The sequence below is a fragment of the Bombus flavifrons genome, chromosome 7 (genome assembly GCF_040668555.2).
Source record: "Bombus flavifrons isolate JBK064 chromosome 7, iyBomFlav1_principal, whole genome shotgun sequence".
NCBI classification, from domain to species: Eukaryota; Metazoa; Arthropoda; class Insecta; order Hymenoptera; family Apidae; genus Bombus; species Bombus flavifrons.
In genome coordinates, this window is record NC_138448.1 from 412,219 (window position 1) to 439,480 (window position 27,262).

The following is a 27,262-nucleotide window of genomic DNA, read 5'->3' on the forward strand; positions in this document are numbered from 1 at the left end:
TATATTTATGATAAACTGAATTTGCCGTATAATTTCATATTATACTATATTTCATGAATTAGAATCCTATGCAATACATATTGAATCTTACTAATTTTACCGTCTAATAGTGAATTTATTAAATTTCATTTTCATAATATAATATAATTGTAACAATTTTTAACAGAATCTACGTATTTACGTATATTTAATACATTACAATTTTATGTATATATTGAATTTTTATTATATATATATATATATATATATATATATATATATATATATATATATATATATATATATATATATATATATATATAATGAAGTCAATATATAATTAAAATCCAATATATAATATATATAATAAAATATATATAATTAAAATTCAATATATAACAATTATATATAACAAGATTGTATGTTCTTATCTTCAGTTTATTAAATTCTATTTTTATGATAATATTAAAATTGTATTGGGATTTTCTATAGATTCTATGTTTATTACGTTAAAATTCTTTATTGTCAGAAATAGTATTACCATAATCACTAATTATATTTAATCTAATAATAGATTGTCACTTCGCCAGTGCATGCACAAGAACACATCGAGCACGGAATTTATATGTACATGTTCCAGCGACGTGAAACTGTTCATGGAGATACAGGGTTATATGGTTGCCCTGGAAATGTTTTACAAGTTACCTCACATCCTAACTTTAAAACATCTAAAAGCGTGGTATATGTTTACGTTCAGTGTAAGTGGATTTTTAAATGTTTTTTACCTAAACTATCATCATAAACAAATAGTGGGTTGTTCGGAAAATTCGTAGCGTCTTTTACGATTCATATACATGTAGAAAACACGTATAAAACTCTATGATATATGATTGTAAGGGTCCATAAGCGTTTAATTTATCTTTTGAAGAACCGTTTGAAACTTTATCAATATAATCGTAATAGTTGAATAAGAAATGTTAATAAAATCCCAATATTCCTTCCGATACATGTATATATATTTGAAATATATGATATATATATATCTATACCAATAATAATTACTAATATCTTATTGTCTTATTGACATTCCAAATGTTGATGAAATTCCAAAATGTTTTGTATAACGTACATAACATATCCGAAACAGATTTCTATAAATGTTAAAGTATGTTTGTAAACAACTGTATGTTTACTATTTTTACAATATTTGAACGACGCGACGATGAAATGATTACACGGTTCGGGATAATTTTAACCGATTTTAATTAAATCGGGATAAATTTGTAATTTATATGATTATAATATGTTAATTTAGTATTGACTGTTCCAGCGACTGCAAATGTGTTCGTAGAAGCGAATACCTTTGCCTCACTACATGCAGCAGTCGGTGGGTCTGCCGTAATACCATGCAGACCAACGTCACCCAATTTCACAGTCCAAGTCTTCTTAAACGAGGCGGTAAGTTTATTTATATACGCTTAATATTAATACCTTTCATTCAAATAGTAATAGTAAAAATATTAGACAAATATACCAGAGCGAACACTGTCATTTGTCTTTTGCAAAAAAATTAATCATATTATTCTACGAAGAACATTTATATCTCCTGTTAATCAGATTTACTAGAACATTCAACTATACTACATTCAACTATACTTATATAGTACTTAAAATATTTATATAGAGTTAAAGTCAAATACAGCAAAAAGTATTGGGGAGGTCTACTTTTATGTGTGATAAATACATATTTTTTCTAATGATAATTGGGAACATAAACAAACCTGTAAAAACTACGTAGATAAGTAAAACCGTTCATCCCAGTTTCTCTATTACTATTTAAAAGAACCGATCATTGTCGTCTTCGTATTTAGTCCTAAAGAGGTCATGTTTGTATGTCCTGGCCAGTCTTGGAGCACAACCGTACAAAGTCGCCATATAAAACATTATATACTGTACTCCGCTGGTCCATAAACTGCCGCTTAATCTTTTGGCATTAACCATTAAAAAACGAAAAATCGATGAACAAAAAAGAAAAACTAAAAAAAAGTATGTCTAGAAAAAATAATAACGAAAATAACATTTGGTTATATTATCACGAGAAATATAGTGTAAGCCACTTTAACGAATATTGTGTACATCGTATAAGATACGATGGATAGGCATGGGCATATGATAACTGCACTGTGGATCCGAAAAATTTGATGATTTTTAATAGTACCGTTATTAGTTTTAGATTCAGGGCAATTATTCGTATAATGTCATCATTTTAGCCAGTCCATGGATCAAAATCGGAAAAAGAGGAGATTTCGTTTTATCGTCAATTTGAGTACTATGTTTGAACTTTTGACTCCTATTTTTGTTACTTTTATGCTTATTATGAAGGCATTTAATACATACAATCTTGATTAAATAATTTACTTTATAAATTAGAAAGATATCAACGGATTTTCCACACTTGAAATATTTATATGGTATTAAAACCAAGTGCAACAAATATAGTGAAAATTTTCAAAATGGTTTATTTTTATAATACATATTATAGTGTTAGTTAAAAATTAAAACTTAATGGAATGTAGTTCCAAAATTACGCTTTAAATTATAAAATAAATAAATGAATAAAATTAAAATAAAACTTAATCATGAATAAAAATTTTAACAGAGATACGTAATTAGGAGATATTCAGATATGTAAATGGGTCGGGCAGAAATATCGGATTGATAAATTCAAATATTAATAATATAAGAAAATAAAAATTCATTCTATCATTTATAATTGTTGTATTAAAATCGAATTCACTGTGCAGCCCCAGGAGCAAATAAATTTCAATCCGAGAATTGGTCTCACATTGACAAATATCACGTTAAAAGACAGTGGATACTTTAAATGCGTAATAGACCAAGCAGATGTGGTCCATGAAATCACATATTTCTTCTTAGTGCAGCGTAAGTATACTTCACAAAAAATGTTAATTTAACCCTCATCGTTTATATAAAGACACAAAAAATAACATCTAAAGCCTTAAATCTTATTCTACCTATTTATTGAGTAAGATATACTATTCTAGCATATAGAGAACGTTTGTAACTTTTATAACTGACAAAACTTTTATTTGTTGCAAATAATATGTTTAATAATCATAAAAATAACGATCTAAGGAAAATTGTATATTTTACGAATATTTGTGTCAGGGCAATATCGAACTATGTTTATATTTTAAATTCTCTTAATTGTATTAGGTCTTAAAATCAATTCTTTCGGCACAAGATAGATTAGTATGTTAAAAAATACGATTGTAAGAAAACGTATGTTACCTTCATATGATCTCTGCACCTGCATCTACAAGAAGAAACACGTCTAAAATTCTGTTTCTATCTGAATCATTTTTATACCGACTTCGGAAAGGAAGGAAGGTATCTAGGTTCGACATGTATATATAAAAAATATATATATATATATATATATATATATATATATATATATATATATTGTTTTCTTTTTTCCTTTTTATGTATGTTCGTCAACTACTCCGAAATGTTTTAACCAATCCGAGGTGATTCTTTTTGCACGTTGTAGAATATGTTATCCGGTTGGTCCCGTTAAAAAATTTTTTTCGATTTGATCGTCTTAAAGAATTTTTTTTAAACTAATATTTTTGCGTTTTTCCGAAACGGCTTAACCGATCAAGATGATTCTTTTTGCTTCTCGTAGGGCATGTTCTCCCACTGGTCCAGTTACAAAACTTTTTTGCGTTTGTTTTTCGTGAACTATTTTTTTTTTTTGCAAGTCCAATTTTTATGTATGCCCATCGATTACTCAGGATTGGATTGAAGCTATCAGAATGAAACCGTTTGCATCTTCTAGGGGTAATACACAGATCGGTCCTGTTTGCAAAATTTCTTCAATTTATTCATTGTTAACTATTGTTATTGCAAAGAATTTGTTGTTCACCAATTTCATTTACGTATGTTCAGTGATTTTTCTACAATTGTTAAATTGATATCGAGATGATTCCAAATCAGCAGCCTGGCCAAGCGCTTTGAAATTGCGTTTTTCAATATAAGCTTCAACTCGTATTTTCCGTCGTAGGAAACATATATTTCCATTTCTAATTGTATAGCATCAGAAATTGTAACGATTGGATCTTAAGTTAATGACAAGCTTGCTGTAGATATAATTTTATTAACTTCTACACCATTAATACATTGAGCGTAATTTGTATCCGCACAAATACAAACAGTATATTTCGGTCACTACTGTATTTGATCATTTTATGGTATGACGCTTGGATGGTTTTTACATATATTTTTGCATATTACGTGCATTTTTACACTTTTAAATGTTTTACAAATACGTAAAAATCCGTATTCAACTCATAACAGTGCTATGGACATTCCAAACAATTTAACACATACAACATATTTATAAAAAGTGTCTACTGCAGAGGCTCGCAATTAGTCTAGATCTTTATCGGCGATCAGTCCTGTATGAACTGCCCGTCACACCTCAATCGGATTCAGTGATCGTCATCGATACTTGAAACACAGAAGCAAAAGCCAGGGCTTCCAGAAAAGCTGTGGCAGCTTGATAAAGTCACACGTGTTGTTAATCATAGATTGATGAAATATATTTTCAGGTATTCCTTGCATGTCTCGTATGGCATATGATTTATACATAATTGTTGAATATGAGCAGATTCACATTTTCTATTGTTTCGAAAAAAAACGAATTTGACCCAATTCTTATATTATATTCATATAGTGTGTTAAAAAAATATTCATTGACGATATAAAATTAGAAAAGTAAATATAAAAATATACTTTACATAGAAAGAATTGATTTTAGGATGTACAATGGCAAGCATTATACAAAAGTCAACTTAATTTAGTTTATAATTATGACTTGAAATAAAGATCTGAAAGCTATATTTATAAAGTCTAATATTTACACTGCTTCAAAGTGAGATAAATACAAGATGACTCATTCGAAGTAATACACGCAACTGTTTCCTGAACTCTAAACTATACGTTATGCAAAAATATGTATTGAAGTAAAATGTACTTTATTTCGAGGGAGATGTCTTGTGATGAGCACAAATCTTATTTAGGTGGATGTGTCTTCCAGATTTCGAGGTGATCTTTTTTTTTTAGTGCAACTACTTGCATGTTTTTATTCAGATAAGTGCGTAGTTCATGCCATGACAAATTCATCGACCTACAATATGATGATGTAGAACATCAGGCCATTTATTGTCAGTCGAAATTTACCTTCGTTTAATGTCCAGAAATGTTCCTTATCTTTTGTATTCGAAATAATAAGCTCGGAGATGAATGCATTCATTTATTCTATCCCTAAAAGATAGTTGCACCCTCTCCAATATTGCAGAAATAATTTGTTGATAGGTATCCATTCCAATATTATACGACTTTTCCATATTATCAGGGATAGCGGTCCCTTCACGATAAGCTTCTTTTATGAAACTTCAAAAGAAAAATTCTGCTGATATGAAATCCGGAGATCTTGATGGGAAGTGTGCCCCGCTCCCTCTTCGTATCCAACTACCGGGGAACATATTGTTCAATTAGCCATCGTAAATTGCATTGATGTTGAAACGAAGAACACGTATATAACGAAGTCACGATAATACTGATTCCTTCGAAGCAATTGTAACACAAACTTTGGTAAACGAAATCTTAGAGACGTTTAACAAAGGAAAGTTTTGAACGGCAATAAATGACCCTCAATGTCCTTGGAACACCAACGTAGTTAATTCGAGTCGATGAATTCGTCACGGAATGGGGTAGACGCCTATCTGGGTTTTTATTATATTATGTTTTTATTTATGTTTTTACACACAATTTCATCCAAAAAAACATATTTCACCTTAAAATTTGGAAGGCACATTCACCTAGATAAGATTTGTGACCATCACGAGACGTCCGATCACCTGGGAAATAAAGTAAGTTTTACTTGAAACATTCTTTTGTATAACGAATAGTTTAGAATTTAGGAGATAATTGCGCGTATCGCTTTAAATGGGTCATTCTATATATTTTTAGAGCCTACATTATAGAGAAAAGCAAAAATTTATCGCAAACAGTTTGTTGAATTTATGATTAAATTTAGAAGCACGACACTATGTATTAATTTTAATACTTTTAATTTAAATTATATTTTCTATATTAAATTAATTGAAAAATTCGCATCGATTTTAGTTAAGCCAGAATTGCTTGCTCCAGTAATTATAGAAGACACTTTGCGTCACGTAACACGAGGACAAACTCTACATGTAAATTGCACGACAACTGTTGCAGCAGACTTGACTTATGGTTTAATTTGGAATACACCACAAGCGGTTCGGAAACAATTTATTTATCTTTATCCAAATTATACAGGCCGTTTTGTAACTGGTATACAACTAAAAAAAATGTGGTTCTATGTGAAAAAATACGTCGAAAATATAAAACAAAATTTTTTCATACTTTGTTTTTCAGAAAATTGACTTTAAAAATTGTTGAAAACATTTTCTATTCTATTCAATGCTCCATTTTGTTCCCTGTATTGACAAAAATTTCTATGAACACTCTGTAATGTTCTCAGCGTGCAGTGTTCTGTTCATTTATTTTATCAAACAATATTTTTTTTTTTTTTTTTTGACATTGCATGATATTTGGAATTTACAAGTATACGATTAATTTTATGTGACCCCATAAATTACGGATAAATCGAAATGTAATAATTTTACACCTTGTAATCATCATAAAATTGATTTATAGAAACCAATATGCAATATTAGAACTGGTGTTTGTAATTGACAAAATTTACAGAATTAGTTTGATAAACTGTTTGTTTTGATTACCTATTTAATTTCTTGACTAGAAGTTAGGGTAAGAAGACTACGAAAATGATAGAAAAAATTATGATATTAACACAATCAGTGATATTTAACTACATTCATATAATTTTACAAATAGAAAAAGAATTTTATTTTTAAATATAAAATTTTTTATATAAAATATAAAAAGCTATTCTATTTAGTTGTATACTTTCTATTACACGATACAATAAACCCAAATATATGTAGAAATATAGATCAATTCAACAATTCATTATTCATTCAATAATTAAGAAAAAAATTTAATAAGAGCATATCGAAAACATCTTCCAAGTGAATTTTCACACAAACAATGCCTCGTATGAAAAGATTGTATTCCATATTTTTGACTAATTTTTTTACAACTAGATTCACCCTTCCGTAGTGTTTTACTGTAAATCATAAAACTTCCTGTATAATTTTAATTGTCATAAAAAATAAATTTCATGTATAATTTTAGAGCAGCAGGATAAATACTACTAGTTATACTAAAAAGTTTGGTCCAGTTGCACGCACAACCACCGAATTGATCATAAAAGATGTTAGGGATGAGGACGAAGGGTGGTATGAATGCATTATCAAATCCTTTTATGACTTTAACAAAACGAGAAAGTACATCAAGGTTCATGGTAAGTTTTACTTTAAATAATTCTCCAATTTTGTATAAAATATTGTTTTGTATATAATATTGTCTTTCCTTGAAATAAGTTATTTTTCTTTTTTAACGTTTGTAGTATCCTTCTACTTTTTAAATATAGTATTCAAGTCAAGTTCGTCATTAATTTAATTTCAATTTTTATTTTTATTTCTATAATTAATTTAATTCAATTACAATTATGCAATTAAGTATAATGTGAAAACCACAGTGGAAGATATAATAAGTCAAATTTTATGCTTTTTGTAGAAAAGCAATTTTTAAAAATTCGATATATTTTGAATCAATTTTTATTCGCTGTCTCCTTATTTGATTTTCCGATTATATATGCGCTTTTGCTCGCCTTCCGAATATTTTGTTTATGTTATTCAATTACACCGTCCAACAAATTTCAAATTCTCTTCATCGTTCCTATTGCTATTAAGTATTTTTACTTTTCATGATATTTTTACCACTCTGATTATAAATCATTTCCTCATTGCGTCTAGATTTTGAAAAATTTGATTTGCAACTAAATTCATACTTTTTAAATTTGAACAGATTTTCTCAGGCATAACTATAAAAGATATTCCATTCCTGCTTGTGTCGGAAGATTCTGTAATCTTTTCCGAATAGTTTTCGGTACATAATGAATGTTTAAACGATCATTAAAGATGGAGAAACACCAATTTTTACGGATACTTCTCAATTTAACTCAAAAAGTAAGAGCTCGATGTTCCATCTAGCGCGATGCAGGTGAGACTTTGAGCTTTGGCTTTGATTTTGCGTATTGTTGTCGACATTTCGCATCCGCGGAGCTATTTAGCTTTCTGGTTGGATGCATGTTTCCTTGGGCGTTTCTTCAAGGTAAAAGTTTACTCTATCGTGGTTCGATTTTACGCTAGATTCTTACTTTTTAAGATAAATTGAAAAATATCCCAGAAAATCGACGTCTCCCCACATTTAAGGACTGTTTAAACATATTCAAACATTTATAATGTATTAAAAACTGATATCTGAGTACTTAGGAAAGAATTTTTAGAATAGGAAATCTATAGAATTTTTCGACACAAACTGAAGTAAAATATCTTTTATAGTTACGGCACAAAATTTGTTTAAATTTGAAAAATACGAATTCTTTTCAGAATCAAATTTCTGAAAAATTAGACGGGCTGGGGAGAAACTACTTGCAGATTCGTAATAATCGGTAGTGGGCTGTTGAACAATGTTATTAATCACACTTTAGATTGCTTGGAATACGAGATAAAACTATTTTTGATTTCTTCTTAAATTTACTAAATATCAGAAGTTTTAATAAATGTAGCTAAAAGAATTCAATATACAGATATGTATAGCATAGTGGATTCATTCTCGTATACGATTCATGATACAAAAGATAAATGAAATTTGAATACAACCTTTTACTTTTAATTACCAAATATATATCTTATGTAGCGTTTAGCTTTTGTACCAAAAACTATTCCGGATATTCATTTTTAGATCCAGAAAACAAGTTTATCAACCTAACAGCGCAGGATGCGAACAGACATTATCACCGTCGAGAAGGTGATAGTGTACAATGGGTGGTACACGTGCATGCCTATCCAGAACCTACTCTTAAATGGTAACAAGTTTTAGCTTAATCGATCACTATTGTTAACATCAAAACATATGTCTTCCAAATAGCAATGTTCAAATAGAAAAAATGAAATATGAAAAACATTTTTTTGACGTTATGTGTGTACAGATATATATGCATGCATGCATGCATGCGCGCGCGCGCGTGTGTGTGTGTGTGTGTGTATTTACATATATAATTATTTACACAAATAGCTTTTATATAAATTGTAGTTAGCAAGCTGCAACTATTTTCTTACTTAAGGAAATAACATCTAATCTATTATATTAGATGCATTCTATGCATTTTTGTATCTTTAAAGCTCCCATAAATGCATAAAAATCCACGATTTAATAATAATGAGACTAATTTTGTATAGAACCAAACTTTATTTAAAAGAATATTTAACGTTGTCTTTGGGAAGACATTACTGATTTCAACACTAGAATTAAATGGCATGTATTATAGAACTACAAAAGATTAAAGTATTAAATTTGTATAAAAGAAATTAAACCGTAAGGAATAGAAAAGTTTATAATGCAGTAAAAATGTACTTTTGCAATTTATGAAATTTATGAAAGTCACCTTGGTCGTTTTAAGCACTTTCATAGTTTTTAGTCCTATTGATAACCATGACTCGCCTGAATTTCTTATAATACTTTGCGGAATAACATATCATTTTTCCCTCTATTCAATATTTATTTGATGTTTGTTGTTCATTTGTCATAGTGCTAACAATCACTAAACAAAATTATATTCCAATTCCTTCCAATCATCTCAATAAATGCTAGACATAATATCCGAGGTAATTATCGTACTATAAAAATTAATTTCGACAAAATATCACACATTGTCAATATAATTTTCCTCCATAAATGTTTATTTAAAATATTACTTATATATATTAATTATATATTAACCTTATATATATTAAAAATTAGTATAATTAATAAGTATGTTACTATAGATAATAATTTTTTAGAAACGTCATTTTCACAGGCTTGGACAATTATTCAATATTTCATTGTATTAAGAGAATGAATATTAAATGTGCTCAATATTATTTAAATTTTTTAGTATAATTTGTACATTTCCCAGGTTAAATACAAAAGGAGAAGAGATCATAGGGGCTTCGCATGACTCAGATAGACCGAAATACGTAATAAAATTGACATCTAACCATACAATTCTGAAGATTAACCATTTAAATATCGAAGATATGGGAGAATATTCTCTTCAGGCTGTCAACCAAGATAAATTCGAAATGCTGAATTTTACGCTCGACGTAATAGGTATGTCAACTCAAAGGATAAGCACATTTCACGAGTGGTAAAGAAATGATGTAGTAATAATTAAGAGAAATACTCTTCAATCACAATATCAGGTTCAATTATGGCATATACTTATAAGTTTTGTTTCATAGAGTTCGAATATTAATCGTACGATTGATGACCCGTCCAGCTTACTTGACAAGTACATATTCGATTTTCACAAGCTAGTTCGAAACGAATACTTGCAAATTTTGAAAAACTACTTATAACGAATTCAATATTCGAACGATTCGAACTTTTCTTTCTTCCGAAATATTTATAGAGGGCTCAAATATAATCGGCGACCCTTATTATTCAATTTTATATTTTTTTAAACTACAGTTCTACATAATCTATTTCTCTATATAACCAGCCCCTACATTTATGCATTTATCATATCTGTTCACGAGCTTTAAAATCCCGTTGTTGCAATTCTCCATTGCCACTCTATTTAACTACCAGTAATTGAATGTGAATTTTAATTCGTCATCGTCTTTAAAATGTCTGCCATTCAGAAATTCTTTAAGCTTAAGAGAGTGGTGAAAACCTCCCATCAAGAACTGCCCAACAAAGCTCGGTCCTTACCTACTGAATTACGTTTGTAATATTAATAAACCAAAAAGATAGAAATTACAAGTGGTAGATTTCATTTTTACGATTTTGTAATTTTTAATTAAATAAGAGAATCTACAATTTGTATAATTTCCTTACGTAAAATATCATTTGTTTTATTACTAAACTTGTTACTATACTATGGAAAAGTTATTTTTTTCATTCGATGAGCATTTTCGATCTCTAACAGTTTAAACCAAATAAGTGTACAATTTTTGTTTAGCAAAATCTGCAAAAGAAATTAACCCTCTATATTGATATCTTTTCAGTGAAACCAGTGCCAATGTTGAAGGTAGAGCCTTATTATGCTCCTAATCAGACGGTAGAAATTTCCTGTGATGTGGCAACCTATCCAGCACCAAACATTACGTGGAGTTACATGAGATGTCCTTATTATCCTTCTTATGAAGACGCGAGCACCATAGAATTACAAGTACGTAATAACTTCTTTAAACTGATGTACTATCCTGAGAATTTAGACAAAATCGAATGTTTCTTTTTTATTTACTTAGTTATGCCTTAGTTCATGCCTAAAATAATAGACAGAATAAATCTATGCAAAAAATCGTTAGATTCTAGTTATAAAACAAGTGCAATCGGATTTTGCAACCGAATCGATGTATTTGTTGAGCACAGTTATTTTCTTTAAATTGTAGGAATTCTTTCTGCGTTGTCGATTTGTCAGTTTCTGTAATATATTTATTATTGTAACATATTTTCTCAGTAACTTATCTTGTTTGATAAACTTGCTTTTACTCAACTTTTACACATTATTTCTCCGTTTGATTTAATAAATTAAATAGACTTTATATACAAAAGTAACGATCTGTGACACTCTTTTAGAAAAATAAATAACTGAATAATTAAACAAATCGAACGAGCCAAGTAGTAATAATAATTAAACGTACTTATTATACAATTTAATAGAATTACTTTGAGTAGTAATTAATTTTTCGTCGTGAGAGTTCAAAACAAGGATTCTCTTAATTTCGTACAGAATAAAACGGAAAGCGGAATGAATACCAGGTTTCACTCAACTGTGAGGGTGACTATTGAAATGAGCGGCCATCTTACTTGCACCGCGTGTAACCTTATTGGATGCGAGTCTCAAGTTGAAACTATATTGGTTTCCGGTATGTAATCTTTGCTCAAATGATAATTCTAATTGAGTTGTAATTTTATTTATGGGATCATTAAATTTATGTCCATGATATTTGATCTGCTTACTATAATTTATTCTAATAATTCTCACGTCTGCTAAATTTTGTTAATTGTTACCTGTGTTAGTATAAAACAACCAATACAATACAATATATAAAATATTTATTTTTCCTTAATTTTATTACAAATTACAGTAATTATAATATAATAGTAATAGTAACTTGTATCTAACATATACCCAACTTTGCAATAAAAAGCTAAACGATGTAATAGCCAGACTGAGGACTTTTATATAAATTAAATATACAATAAATGCATGACATTTATGCGCATAAAATATGCAACATATGTTTGATATAAATTTAACATATCGAATATTATTTACGATGCAATATTTAATATGTATAGTTTATTTTATAGCTAATCACAAGCACTTTGCTCAAATTTGCATTTATTGACAGTCATTCATTTGTATGTAAAATGTAACGCTCATTTATGTTACAAATATTAGTTTATAACAGAATTTAAGAAATTTTTTTCTACGTTTGTTTCTTGTTCACCATACAATTCAGAATAGCGAACGCAATAATTTAATTAAATCGAATTATACTATTTCGAAACGCAATGGTCTGTTTTTGACATTAACTATATATTGCTGCTATTAACAGCACTTAACACAATCATGATAAATTAGATTAACTTGATGAAATAAATGTGACACGCAATATGCAGTGTGTCTCTGTATATGTTTTTAAATATAAATATGTATTGCACAAAAGATGAAAAATAAAAAATATATTTTTATAATCTTCTATTAACACAATAAATTTCTATTTATATTTCTTTTCTCTACTTGCATTTTATAAAAGTATGTATTTGCATGAACATCCGCGGTCTAATTATAATTGATTTATCAAAAATCCTGGATACTATCACGTTAAATACTGTGTATTATTCGAACAAGTCCTTCCTGTTTTCATAATTTTATTTGTATTTAACTTATTTTTTCAACTTTGTATCTAAAATTCTATTTTAAAACCATAGATGGAATGGGTGGTTTCGGCATAATAAATCCGACAGACCCAGTGGTTGAAGGTGACGATCTAGAACTGATTTGTGCCGCTTCTATTTACAATTACACGGATAATTTCGAATGGAAATACTCGGATGACATTCCCATCGAGCCAAATATTAAGTGTCTTTGATTTTAATCGTACTTTAACAAAAAGAGCGTTCTTTGGATATTTGTTCATTAACCAATCGCTTTTTAAATGTTTAGCCAGGACAACGATCGGACGAGCCAAAACTCGATTTACTTATCGTTCCATTTTGAAGATAAAAAATGTGACAAAAGATGACTCAATGATGTACACATGTCGTAATAAAGAGGAAATGGCTTACATTCTTCAAGTGCGCGGTAAATATTTTATATTATAATGAAAAGGATATACCATCGTCTATAAGTATTTAGATACTTTATAGATACAATGTGATCAGAACCGATATGTTTTTATTGCTATTTTATATTTTATATTTTATTTTCAAAGTTATAGTACAATAAAAAAAAAAACGTTTTCCTGTTGTTGATTCTGTGTTTCTTGACATAATTGGGTCAAATAAATATAATTTGTAAAAAAGTAGAACTAATTGTAAGTGACACAGAATATTGTTAAAACTAGAAATATGTGTATCACATATGTGTATCATTCTAAGATTCCAATATTATGGCAAATGAATATAGCTTGTACCGTAAGGTCACATAACACTGAATCTAAGTGTTTTAGTAAAACCAATTGTTTAATTTAAATTTTTGCTCTCTTACTTATGTTGGTTAAAATTGACCATTGTTTTCATCGATATTTATCAGTTATATATGATTCCCCCAAGTAAGGATCAAAAGCCGAAATTATATTACAGAATTTTATTCCAAGTATATTTTATATGCACTGAATTACGAAAGTACACTTTGAACATTTACCACAAGAAACTTCTATATCTATAATATATATTTATAAAACATTCTGAAATTTTGTATTACTACCGTAATCAGACTGTGGGGCACGACTGTCGTGATTATATTAATAAAAACTCTAAAAATATATATGAAAATTACAAGATATATTTCACAAAAATCTCAAAAATATTGAAACAACATTCAGTGAGATCATTTTTAACATTTCTTACTTACTTACCTTTCTTCTTGTAATATTGTAATGTATTTTGTAAGTTCTACATAAAATATCAGATTCGTTTCAAATTGTATCAATATGATAATAGAGTCTTATAATAGTTCTAATGAAGTTCCTAAATATTTTAAGTAACACACATAAATGTTCATATTCATGTTGTCATATTATATTATATTTATATTTATATTCATAAAAGGTGTCTACAAATACTATTGTGAGCCTGTTTATTTATAATAACGCAAAAGTGTTCAAATAGTTCTGAACAGTAGTGTACATATTAGTAATGAGTTGAAGTGCGTTGCATATAGACTTGAATATTGGTCAGTCAGATTCAAATCCTCCGCAAGTATAAAACAGGTAGTAGTACTTTCAAATATACTAAATGCGACAGATTCGACCTCTCTAGGAATATTTTGGCTATTACCCAAATCAGAAAAGTAAACTCAAGTAGAATCGAACACTGCTGGAATAGATTCGAAGCTTTACGGGCACTTTATACTAATCTCCATTCACTTAAAATCATTTTTTTATGGTTACAAGTGCAACCGTTCAAATCAAATTTATAGGAATCCTGTTGATCGTTTATAATCCTATAGAATTTTCTTTAATTTATTAGAAAAATCAATGAAATAATAATGCCTCTCCGGTTCTAGAATATTGAAGTAGTTGTACATAGATTTTCGAAACTTACGAATACTTGTTTCGAGGTTCGAAATCAGCTAAGAAGGATCGAATACGAAACATTATATCCAAGTAGTATTCGATCAATATGAAGCGAATCTTGGATATTAGAGAGTTCGGTTTTTTCGGGTCAAGTAAATATGTAAATGAATCTTTTGAATGCTAATACTTGAATGATTAGATTTTTTATTTAAGGTTCTTTTCTCTTTCTTTTTATAGACGCAGTATCACCTTACATAATAGAAACTAATTTAAATGAAACTGGAATTATAGTCGATGTTAGTGTCCAAGGTCACAACGAATTAGTACTGCACTGTTTTGTAGGTGGAATGCCTAAACCATTAGTCACTTGGTATAGAGTAAGTGGCTGATAATTTGTTACTAAAAATTATTGAATAAAAAAAGTTGTTCATACTCAGAAAGGTTTACTAATCAATATAATGTCCTATATCGTGTTAGATGGATTTGTTACAAGTATTATTACACTGAAGCATAGTGTGACGTTTCAACCTCGTGAATTTTAATGTTACTTTTCCAAATATTTTTTTTGATATAATTCTTACAATTATTATATTATTATGCTTTCTATAATGTACTTTATGTGTAATATACAATATTACACAATATAATTTGTATTATATATATAATAATACAATATATTATTTAATAATTATTATATATTCTTTATAGGACGATGTACCATTAAAAATAGGCGAGCAATTCATGTGCATCCGTGACCGCCAAGAGTTGCATATTAATTATCTTCAGGATAATGATAGTGGGGTGTACGCGTGTAAAGCAAAGAATCGATTGGGATTAGTCCAGTCCTTCATAACAATAACAGTAAAAGGTAATTTATTATAACATAACAAATGATGAAATGAATTAACAAATGATAGGTTCCAAGGTGTAAGGTCAGATGTGATTTGATTCAACTAAGCTTCAACATCCTGACATTCTTGTTTGATGTTGGACTCTGCATAGAATAATCATGTTGTATGAGATGCTAATAATTTTCTGGAAAACGAGAATTTTAACTTACTGTTACGTATAGAATAATCTACTGGTAACTGACCGCTTCTGTCTAATCAAAAATTAGCCAAATGCAGTATATTTTACAGATTTTCAAGCTCGATCTTTTTATAAAATGGAGCTTTCAAAGCAATTTCGTTATTATCATCTTATTTCATATCATAGAATCAGCCTGACTTTTACCTACCACGAATTTACGCCCATGGTGTACACCTATAATTTAATATAACATAGGAATAAGAAAATATGGTATACTTTAAGTTTAGCAAGAAAAAGTATTAAAAATGGAACAATGACTGAAATCCTATATGGGTTTATTGTATTTGCGGAAAGATAGTATATATGAATTAATACATGGTATCGAATTACAATAATTATAACTGAAAATATTAGTTTTTAGTACTAACTAGTTTAGTATCAATTAGTTGTACAGCTTTCGTATTGTTTGATGAATATGAGTTATATCGTCGTAGAATCCTATGATCCTTAAGCTGTGAATATACAGAATACATTTCGCTATTTGTTGTAGCACTAACAATAAGATAAATGATTTGTCTTAAAATAGACGTAAACCGTTCAAAAACTGATCATAAGCAAATTCGGTGACGTACAAGGTAAATTGTTTACAAGGTAAAGTCACAACAGTGGAATTATCGATTTTAATTAAACTCTTTTTGGTGATCAAGTAAGTCAACCAATATCCGGTTATTTTTGACAATATGTATTATTTAGAAAGATATTTAACGTTTAATTTTCTGTTGTTCAAATATGTTGAGGTTATTCGATGTGTAATCAGAGAAAACTAGTGGATAAATTGTAAGGCAGAAAATATATTTAAATATAAGTGTAATTATAAATAAGAATACAATTTGAGCTGGTCCAGATCCACACGCTAGCTGTGTTACCCAATAACTGAAAACCCCGAAGCCAACATCGCTTGTCTTCTGTTTATGGTCTGACTTCGTCGCAGTCTTTTGTCTACGCGCTGTCGATGGCTTCAGTGCTTGAGAAACTAAAAAGACCAGATGTAGAGTTTTCTTATAAGTGGTGACCACTTCAACAAAATATACGTAATTATTTAGTGCTACTATAACAGCTGTGGTATATTATAGACTTTTTTAATTAGAGAATTCAATTATCTAACGATAATAATAGATACTATTAACAGGTAATTATTCGGAATAGGGACATATATTGTCAAAGTCAGCATAGAATGTATAACCACCGTTCGACTCTAGTGTTCAAGTTATAAAACAACTTATGTTTAATGTTATATGTACAGGGTATTTAAAAGTTATATGTCATTGATAATATGGCTTTGACAGACGCTTTTCAGTCGGTGGAGATCTGTTAAAGAAGATCCCGGAAAATTGACCTTGACTTTGCTTCGTGTAGTATTCGTCACATCCATTTTTAATCAATAGAAAATCTGAATAAAACGCAACATTCCATATATCAATCTATTCATCGAAAATTATTTCACACTAGCATTGACTACTACTGTGCCTCAATTTATAATTCGTTGATTTTTACTTTTTATACAACAATATATGAGAATAATGTTCCACTCACTAATGTTTCTCTCTCCCTCTTTCATCAGAAAGTTTAACAGATCTAATATGAGGTAAATACAAAAGAAATAATCAAAATATTCATTTATTATCAAGAAAATTCTTACCGGATAAAATTTGTATTAGTTGGAAAAGAATATCTGGTAGGCAGAAATTTTGGAAAGTAGTTCACGTTCATGGCAGAAATAATCTCATGAGAATCTGTCAAGTTTCATTACTTGAATGTTTGGCGATAACAGGATCGAAAAATCGTGAAATATTAATTTAAGTTTGCCAGGGCTTCCATCGGCCAAATACTGTCTTTCAACTAATATTTAGTTTATTCTCTATTTTCTACTAGACAATAAGTGAAAGTCATCATTACTTTTCTTGTAGTTATATCAGACTAATTTAACATGTTACATCTGCAAAACTTTAACTTTTATAGTTAGCTTAGTATTACTGAGTTTGCTTGCAAATTTATTCCAAGAGGTAGTAGAGAATTTATTTATTCGGAAATATTAGAAATTAGGGTTTCCAATGTTTTCTATTCGAAATGATAAGTTTATTAATAGATGGATCTATTTACAATGGATTAAACAGGAAACGATGGTTATTTAACATGAATTAAGTACAGTAATGTGCTATAACTAAGACAACTAAATAGATAATTCACAACTCACAACTAATAGTTTACAACTCATAGCAACTTGGCAACTCAACTCTCAATTCCTCACAACTCGACTCTTAGTTAACGACTGCCGATTTCGTCTTTCTTCCTTAAGTATCTCTTTGTCTTTTCTCATACCACGTACGTGTTTCGTAACCGTCCGCGATCACGAACACGTACGCTTTTGTCACGTCGAAGACACAAAAAATCACGAAACCGATAGACCGCCGGTGATCTCCTCGCGTCGCAGTTCGAACGTTTCATGAATAAGGTAAAGAAATTGAACTTCGTATAAGATGATGGAAATTTTATTGTATAAATCCAACAGAGTGACGGTTCAAAGTGTTACAACAGAATAATGTGTTGAGCGCTAATTTAGGAGGGTTTTTATATGGAGGTTTTAGTCCCTTTGGAGAGGTTATCGTCAGATGTATATCAGAGGCGGCTATTCAGTTGCTGTTTTGTTATTATTTCGATAACTGTGGCATGCAGGATGTTTTGTCTACTTTATTACTATTTCTGAGGGTGTGGCCTTTCTGGAGCGTGTGACACTTTCTTCCGCGGAACTATTCAACTGAAGAATTGACGACACATTGAAGTTTGCCGACTCTTTGGGCCTGTCGGCACTTAGGCTTTCTTGCAACATTGTTTATGGTTCATTAAATTCAGCTAGAATCAAGCAGACGATAATCACTTATTATACATGATATAGTACCACGACAGAATAATTTACTTGTAATTCTCAATGAGAATTGATTGTAAAATTCTTCCAGAAAAAAAAAAAAAATTGTTTATAGTTCATCCGATATTTCTTAGGCAATCTGTCCACGATACTGCAGTAGTATATATGTATGTATATATGTATATATATATTGTATATAACAATTTCCAAATAGTAGCAACTTGAAATCGTACAGTAATACTAGAACTAGCAGAATGGTTAAAACAATCAATTCAGAATTTTTCATAAAAATTTTGTAGATATTTTGTGAAATGTATAGATAGAAATTTATCTCTATCAATCTCGGGTAATTCTCATATTTATAAAACTGCAAAAGAAATATACTTTTGTCATAATCGGAAATACCTATCAGATAATCGCAAATATTTCAGATAATTGTGTTGTTTCTTTTATCTTCTTGCCCATGAAAAAATACCAAAATTATTAATGACTCTATCTTCTAAAAATTATAGGGAAAGAACTTCCTATGGGGTTGATCGTGCTTGTCGTTGTTTTATTGATCACTGTGGTGACTCTGTTAACCTACTTCACAATCAAAATTCGTCGTGAAAGGGTAAGTCTATATTATTGAATATTAAGTAGTAGTCTGCGAATGCTTATGAAATTGTAAGAAATTTGAATGTGAAAAATGCGCAAAATGCACGTAATATGGATTAATAAACAGAATGCTCGAGGTAAAGTAATTATAATATCTAAAAGGTTTCTTTAATCACGTTCCTAAAAATATAAATTTTTATATAGATCAAGTAGTCTATTAATGTTCTAAATTATCCTGATGTTATGAAATACAATAGAATCTTGAATATCGAATCGATTAGAATTAGTCATGCCACAAATTGTTCGAATTATCGAATAATTTTCTTTTTATATAAGTGAAAATCATTTATTTTCTTTCAACTATTTTACAAATATTAATATAATATCTTCGAATAAAACTTTAACAATTTCTCTCACTTCTTATTTTTGTTTTCCAATGTTTCTTACAAAGGACTATACTCAAATTTTTCATTAATCGATCTTCCGAAATATAACCAATTGTTGCCTTAATATGTATATCAATAACTATTATTGTATCATTTCCTACATTTCCATATTTTTAGATCATGAGAAAGGAATTAATGGAATCAGGATTGATGCATTTCGAAGAAGGAGCAGTAGAATGTTTAAATCCAGAGTTAACAGTAGACGATCAAGCAGAATTGCTTCCTTACGACAAGAAATGGGAATTTCCTCGAGAAAAATTGAAATTAGGTGAGGAATCTTAACATATATGTAATTAACCTAAACATATATTGCGTCTCATAAATATCTAAAAGTTTTTAATTTTTATGTGTTGTGTAATATATTTTTATGCTGAGAGACAATTTACTATTAATAATAATGTATTCTTCAGAAAAGAAAGCGATAGGAAACTAGTTTATCTTTGATTCATAATTCATTTACATTAGTTGTAAGGACGTCATTGACTTTTTATGAGAAAATTTTCAAGTTACTACTTCCCTATAGCAAAAAAAAATTCGAGTGCAAAGATTTAATAATCCACGAACTAAAGACAGATTAAAAATACGCAGATGTGTGAACACATTAAAAGTGCCGTTCCGTTCTGTGGAGATTTCCCGCATTCTCGAATCATTTTAGGGAGAAATCGTTTTGTAAGAGTTCGGAGTTGTGTAGTACGGGAGATACCTATCTACACATATGTAACATTTATGCACATATAAAATAGATAAAACATATAAAATAGGTATAATAGTAAATTTAATACATTAAATATCATTTACGATGTAATATTTAACAATGCTTGTGCAATTATTCTGGTACATATAGTTTGTGTTATAATAAATTACAAACACTCTGTCCAAATTTGCACACTTTAACCAATGACATTTGTATACAAAATATAGTTCGTTTATCGTTTCAAATATTCATTTTTTATAAAATTTAAGAAAATTTCCCATACATTTACTTCTTGTTCATCATATGATTAACATTACAAATAATGATGCGATCACACTGATTTATCCGAGTTGGAAATACAAACTACTACGTCTTACGTTTAATCACTATTGCAAATATGCAAACACACTATTTAACGTGGTTTACAGTTGATATCGATTACATATTATTATTGTTAGCACTTTAAGCATTTCCGATAAATTAAATTAATTTGATGAAATGAATATATTGCATAAGTGAATGCTACGTAATATATTTTTACATACGCTTTTAAACATAAATATGCGAAACATACGCATTATTCAAAGAATACAATATGAAAAACACATTTTTATAATCTTCTAATCACACAATACATTTTTATCGAGGTCCCATTTCTCTACTTACATTCTATAAAAATATATATTTACATTCTTACATTAATTACAGTACAATAATTACATTGAAATCTATATATAATATATATAATATATAATATATATGTCGGAGATGAAAGAACACCGGAGCCTTTGGAATTTTGGATAATCCCGCAACATTGTAATATAGAGTCTACTATAGCTGTAATTAAACAATTGTAGTTATTCAATTCGATTATAATTGTCCGAGGTTTGTGATAGTGAGCTTGGGCTCGAGGCGACAGTCAGTCGCCAACTTACCCGCGGTCAAGGGATGAACGCTTTGTTTGGCAGAGACATGGAGTAATTCTATAGCTCTCCTTTAAAAGGAAATAGTTGTAACACTCGACAGTAAACATTCCAACGTAGCTCGCCACACGCAGACCCTATTCTTCGAGTAAGATGATTACCAGATGTCGATGCATCTCCGCAGTACATGTTCAGCTAGCCTCAGGGTTCGTTATAAATCTTAAGATTTAGCTAACCAAAGTCCTTCAAACAGACAAACAGTCTTTGTCCCAACTACGAGAAGATAGAGGAGACCTATTTTCCAACGAACGACGTCTCCCACTAGCAACTTTCCCTCGAGGGCGGCTAGCATCTTTTTCTAACCACCGATATGGAGATTGACCAATTAGCATCAACGCCAATTTCCCTTACTTTCTGAACGAAGGCTATCCTCGACGAATCCGATGATCTCGTGTCCTTAGACACACCCCATTATAGTTTTCCTCTGTGGCATCATCGGGACGGGAAAGTCATTCTCTCTCGCGATCTCATCGGCTAAAGAGTAATGTCTTTACAATCAGTAATTATTCAGACTTAGATTTTGTGAGAACGTTCATCTATCATCCCGTTGACCGCGGATTCGTTATCGAACCTGAGACCATTGTCACTAGTGTCGCGAGCGCCTAATCGCCGTAGTTGATTGTCAAATCTGTATTATCCATACTTGTGTTAATAAACCGTACCTTTGTTATACCGCAACGATGGCTAATTTCAATGAAGATTCATCAAACACCCACAACCCTATCCATAACGCCACCCCGACATCAGAAGTGGGATCAGGACAGCTTCAAGAGATGCAAGGGCAGATCACTGTCTTGCGCGAGCTAATTCAGACGCTAATGCAAAGGCCGAGTACGGAATCTACAAATGTAGCGTTACTACGTTTTAACCCCGAAACCGCGGGCGCCAACCCAGCTGCGTGGTGCGCGACTGTTAGTGCGATTATGGACAAAGTGTCTCTACAAGACTACGAGTTATATCTTGCTATAAGTCGTGCTCTAAAGGGTACCGCGGCACGGTGGCTTACGCAAGTTCCGATCAACGGTCTTACTTGGACAAAATTTAAGGAACATTTTCTTGCTCGTTATGGTGGCACGGAGATGGCAACCTCAGCGCTAATTAGCATGCTCAACGAATCACCACTGGAGGACGAAACCACGGGGGCTTTTGGTAGTCGTCTCCACTCCCTTCTGTCGGCGAAATGGGAAAATCTAACCAAGGTCGAACTAATCAACACCACCGTCTTTCTACGACTGATCTCGCATGACCAGCGTGTCGAAAGGATAGCATTCACGGACGATATTCGGACCCGAGATCAATTCCTTAAGGAAATGCGAGTTTTCTCTCACGTGAAGAAGAGGCCAGTACCTTCGTCGAATAGTCCATCGGCGGAACCTGAAGCCAAACGATACAAGCCATTGACCCACCACGTGAGGTGCCTTTACTGTGGTAGCCGCGGACACAAAATAGGGGAGTGCCGCAGTAAGCTGCGTAGAGAACAGCGAAAAAATACACAACGCCCGGAAGGAAGACGATCAGCCACATCGTCCCAGGTGGTTTGCTTCAAGTGTCAGACGGAGGGCCATATCGCACCTGATTGTCCGCTACAACAAGACAGAAAACCCGGCCCCAAAAACAAACTCCGAGTCGACTCCTGCGTGGTGAAGCCGCCATCTGGTAGTTTAAGTCATCTGGTTACACACGAGGACGTGTGATAGTCAGCATGGTCGTGTCGGAGATGAAAGAACACCGGAGCCTTTGGAATTTTGGATAATCCCGCAACATTGTAATATAGAGTCTACTATAGCTGTAATTAAACAATTGTAGTTATTCAATTCGATTGTAATTGTCCGAGATTTGTGATAGTGAGCTTGGGCTTGAGGCGACAGTCAGTCGCCAACGTACCCGCGGTCAAGGGATGAACGCTTTGTCTGGCAGAGGCATGGAGTAATTTTATAGCTCTCCTTAAAAAGTAAATAGTTGTAACACTCGTTACACTCGTACATAGTTGTAACAATAGTTGTAACAGGAATAGTTGTAACACTCGACAGTAAACATTCCAACGTAGATCGCCACACGCAGACCCTAACCTTCGAGTAAGATGATTACCAGATGTCGATGCATCTCCGCAGTACATGTTCAGCTAGCCTGAGAGCCAGTTATAAATCTTAAGATTTAGCTAACCAAAGTCCTTCAAACAGACAAACAGTCTTTGTCCCAACTACGAGAAGATAGAGGAGACCTATTTTTCAACGAACGACGTCTCCCACTAGCAACTTTCCCTTGAGGACGGCTAGCATCTTTTTCTAACCACCGATATGGAGATTGACCAATTAGCATCAACGCCAATTTCCCTTACTTTCTGAACGAAGGCTATCCTCGACGAATCCGATGATCTCATGTCCTTAGACACACCCCATTATAGTTTTCCTCTGTGGCATCATCGGGACGGGGAAGTCATTCTCTCTCGCGATCTCATCGACTAAAGAGTAACGTCTTTACGATCAGTAATTATTCAGGCTTAGATTTTGTGAGAACGTTCATCTATCATTCCGTTGACCGCGGATTCGTTATCGAAAATGAGACCATTGTCACTAGTGCCGCGAGCGCCTAATCGCCGCGGTTGATTGTCAAATCTGTGGTATCCATACTTGTGTTAATAAACCGTACCTTTGTTATACCGTAACGATGACTAATTTCAATGAAGATTCATCAAACACCCACAACCCTATCCACAACGCCACCCCGTTATATATATATATATATATATATATATATATATATATATATATATATATATATATATATATGTCGGAGTAAGGCTGGAATTTTTAGGTAACTTTCTCGATAACTCAATCAGCAATTCGTTCAACGACTAACTAACTAACTAACTAACTAGTAATCCAAATGAAACTGCCCTTATATATTCCTGTCCCCACTTCTCGGATCAATCCTTGTTTTTAAGGAGACCCATATAATCATTCCATACCACTGTCAGGTACAAGTCCCTCCCGTGACCGTGGCTACTTCCAGTGACCCGCTATGTCACTTCGAAGCCGAACCCATCGTCGTAAAGTCAGATTGGAACATTAAAACTATTTCTTATTTTTATCACTTAAGTGTAGCTATAGTAAAAGTCTGGACTAGGCTATTGTGGTTTTTCCCAACATTCCAGACGGGAAATCCCGATGTTCTTTCATCTCCGACACGGCCATCCTGACAATCACCCGTCCTCGGGTGCATCTGGAATGTCGTGTTTTCCTATATTAGACTCGATCCAACTGCTATTATTTACCATTTAATTAGATATTCAAATAAGCCAAGGGTCCAGTGCAACAACAAAATTTCGTTTGAAGGTTTGTCAACAGAAAAATAAAAGAGAACAGGAATTTGTAGCGTTATAATTTGTATTCAAAGTGCCAGTTCCATTCTGTGAGTTACCAGTCAGACCGTAATGACACGGCAGATCATTTTCGATTTCGTACACGGATGAATCTCAGTTTGTTGAATCATATTACTACTCTGGGCGTGTGTGAAAACACTGAATGTTAGTGTATTGTCGCAGTAGGCGTGTATGGAGATACTGAATGCTAGTCCACTGTCGCGTTAGACTTGTGAATGCTAGTGCATTGTCGCACTAGGCTTGTGTGCTAGTGCATTATGGCACTAGGCTTGTGTGTGGAAATACTGAATGCTAGTTCATTGTCACACTCGGCTTGTGTGCTAGTGCATTATCACACTAGGCTTGTGAATGCTACTGCATTGTCACACTAGGCTTGTGTGCTAGTGCATCATCGCACTAAGCTTGTGTGTGGAAATACTGAATGCTAGGTGTTGTGGTCATAGTGCTAATGATCCTCTGAGGTCAGTGTACTCGCATCGTTATTATCACCATCGTTGTCATCACCGCAGACGTCCAACTCAGCAGGAACGCAACTATCTGGCATTTTTCTTAATCTGTCATGTTTGTCTTTATGTGATCGTTTGCCGTCTAAGGTTTTTAAAGTATATCTATTTCCTTCTAAAATTTCTGCTATCACGAATGGACCCCTGAATTTCGGATCTAACTTCGTCTGGTGTCTTTCTTCGTTTTTGCGCAATACAAAATCACCGAGGTTAAACCTAGCCACTTTCGCCTTAGTTTTGTCAAATTTGTCCTTGTCGTATTTAGCACTAGTCTCTATATTTCTTATGGCTTGTTGTCTTACACCGGAGATATCTATTGCCGTTTCTTTTATACTATCGGGTAGTATCAAATCGTATGGTCGTGCTGTTTTACCGATCAGTAGTTCTAATGGGCTCGATTAAATCACACGGTTGGTGGTGCAATTCAAAGCTAATTGTATTTCCCCAATCGCGTCTTGCCACGACCGCCCGGTCGTTTCTATGATTGTGAACATAATTTTCAATGTAGCCATAATACGCTCTACCTGTCCGTTGGCCCTACTCGCACCGGTTGAGATTAAGTGGAGTTTAGTGTTTACCTTGACCGAAATCTTGGAATTCTTTACCCGTAGGACACCTCTCTTGATCCGCTATTATCCGGCAAGGACTGCCGAATAAAAATATAGCATACTTAAGTGCTTTAACGGTACTAAGGGAATCTATTTTACGAGTATGATGCAGATATGCGAATTTAGTGAAGCCGTTGACCAAAACGATGACATATTCTTTCGAATCACTTTTGCCACTTAGTTTGCCCGTTGTGTCCACGTGAACTGTATGCCAAGGTATGCTAGTCTTAAGTATAGGATGTAGTTCAGCTTGTATTTTACCTGAACTAGCCTTCGAAACTCGACAAGCATAACAGTTCTCAACGAATTTACGAACATATTTCGCCATTCCGTCGAACCAGTAATACTCGTACAGTTTCTCAAGCGTTTTATCCCAACCCAAGTGCATAATTGACTGTTGCACATGGTTAATAACGGACCACCTAAAACCTCTTGGGACAATGGACAAGAAGAGAGTCCTGCCTTTTCTTTGTATTTTACGATAAAGGGTACCAGATCGTAATTCATACGCATTTGCAACATCTTCCGCGAGCTCATCATCTTGCAATTTAGTGACGATTTCTGAAATTTGAGGATCCCGACGTTATTCTGTTAACAGCCAATCTTCTGAGATTTCGGTCAGATTAATTTCATTTCTTTGACTTTGTTAATTATACTATGATCAATGTCTATGGGATTCCGCGGAAAGAAATCTACGTGAGCCATTCGTTTACCTTCTCGATACACAATGTCAAAATTAAAAGTTTGTAAGTAAGTAAGTTTTACCTTATTATTATTATTGTCTTCAAGGAATTGCAATCAGTGACAGCAAGAAATTCTTTTTCATGTAAATAGTGGCAAAGATGTTTAACAGCGTTTAACAACTGCTAACGTCTTAGTCCATATGAATGATACTTAGATTCCGCAGGGCTAATTCTTATACTGTAATATTCTACTACGCTATTTCTACCTCCCGTCTTGTGCATTAAAATAGCCCATATCCATCCGAACTAGCGTCTGTATGAAGTTATATCGGATAGTTTGGGTCAAATACCATTAACACCGGCGCGTCGGTCTGGA

At 31.9% G+C, this 27,262-nt stretch overlaps 1 protein-coding gene across 4 annotated transcripts in view; it reads left to right on the forward strand.

The window, feature by feature from the left end:
• Pvr (PDGF- and VEGF-receptor related) overlaps positions 1-27,262 on the forward strand; it is a 65,385-nt gene that overhangs the window by 11,667 nt on the left and 26,456 nt on the right. For all 4 annotated transcript variants that reach the window (XM_069117495.1, XM_069117496.1, XM_069117498.1 and 1 more), the window contains 15 exons: positions 554-737; positions 1,310-1,437; positions 2,784-2,922; positions 6,193-6,332; positions 7,312-7,480; positions 8,986-9,109; positions 10,202-10,395; positions 11,295-11,458; positions 12,023-12,158; positions 13,231-13,381; positions 13,470-13,603; positions 15,276-15,415; positions 15,747-15,906; positions 19,503-19,603; positions 20,151-20,301. In XM_069117495.1, the coding sequence (XP_068973596.1) occupies positions 554-737; positions 1,310-1,437; positions 2,784-2,922; positions 6,193-6,332; positions 7,312-7,480; positions 8,986-9,109; positions 10,202-10,395; positions 11,295-11,458; positions 12,023-12,158; positions 13,231-13,381; positions 13,470-13,603; positions 15,276-15,415; positions 15,747-15,906; positions 19,503-19,603; positions 20,151-20,301 (2,215 nt within the window). The remainder of the gene's footprint in view (positions 1-553; positions 738-1,309; positions 1,438-2,783; positions 2,923-6,192; positions 6,333-7,311; positions 7,481-8,985; positions 9,110-10,201; positions 10,396-11,294; positions 11,459-12,022; positions 12,159-13,230; positions 13,382-13,469; positions 13,604-15,275; positions 15,416-15,746; positions 15,907-19,502; positions 19,604-20,150; positions 20,302-27,262) is intronic.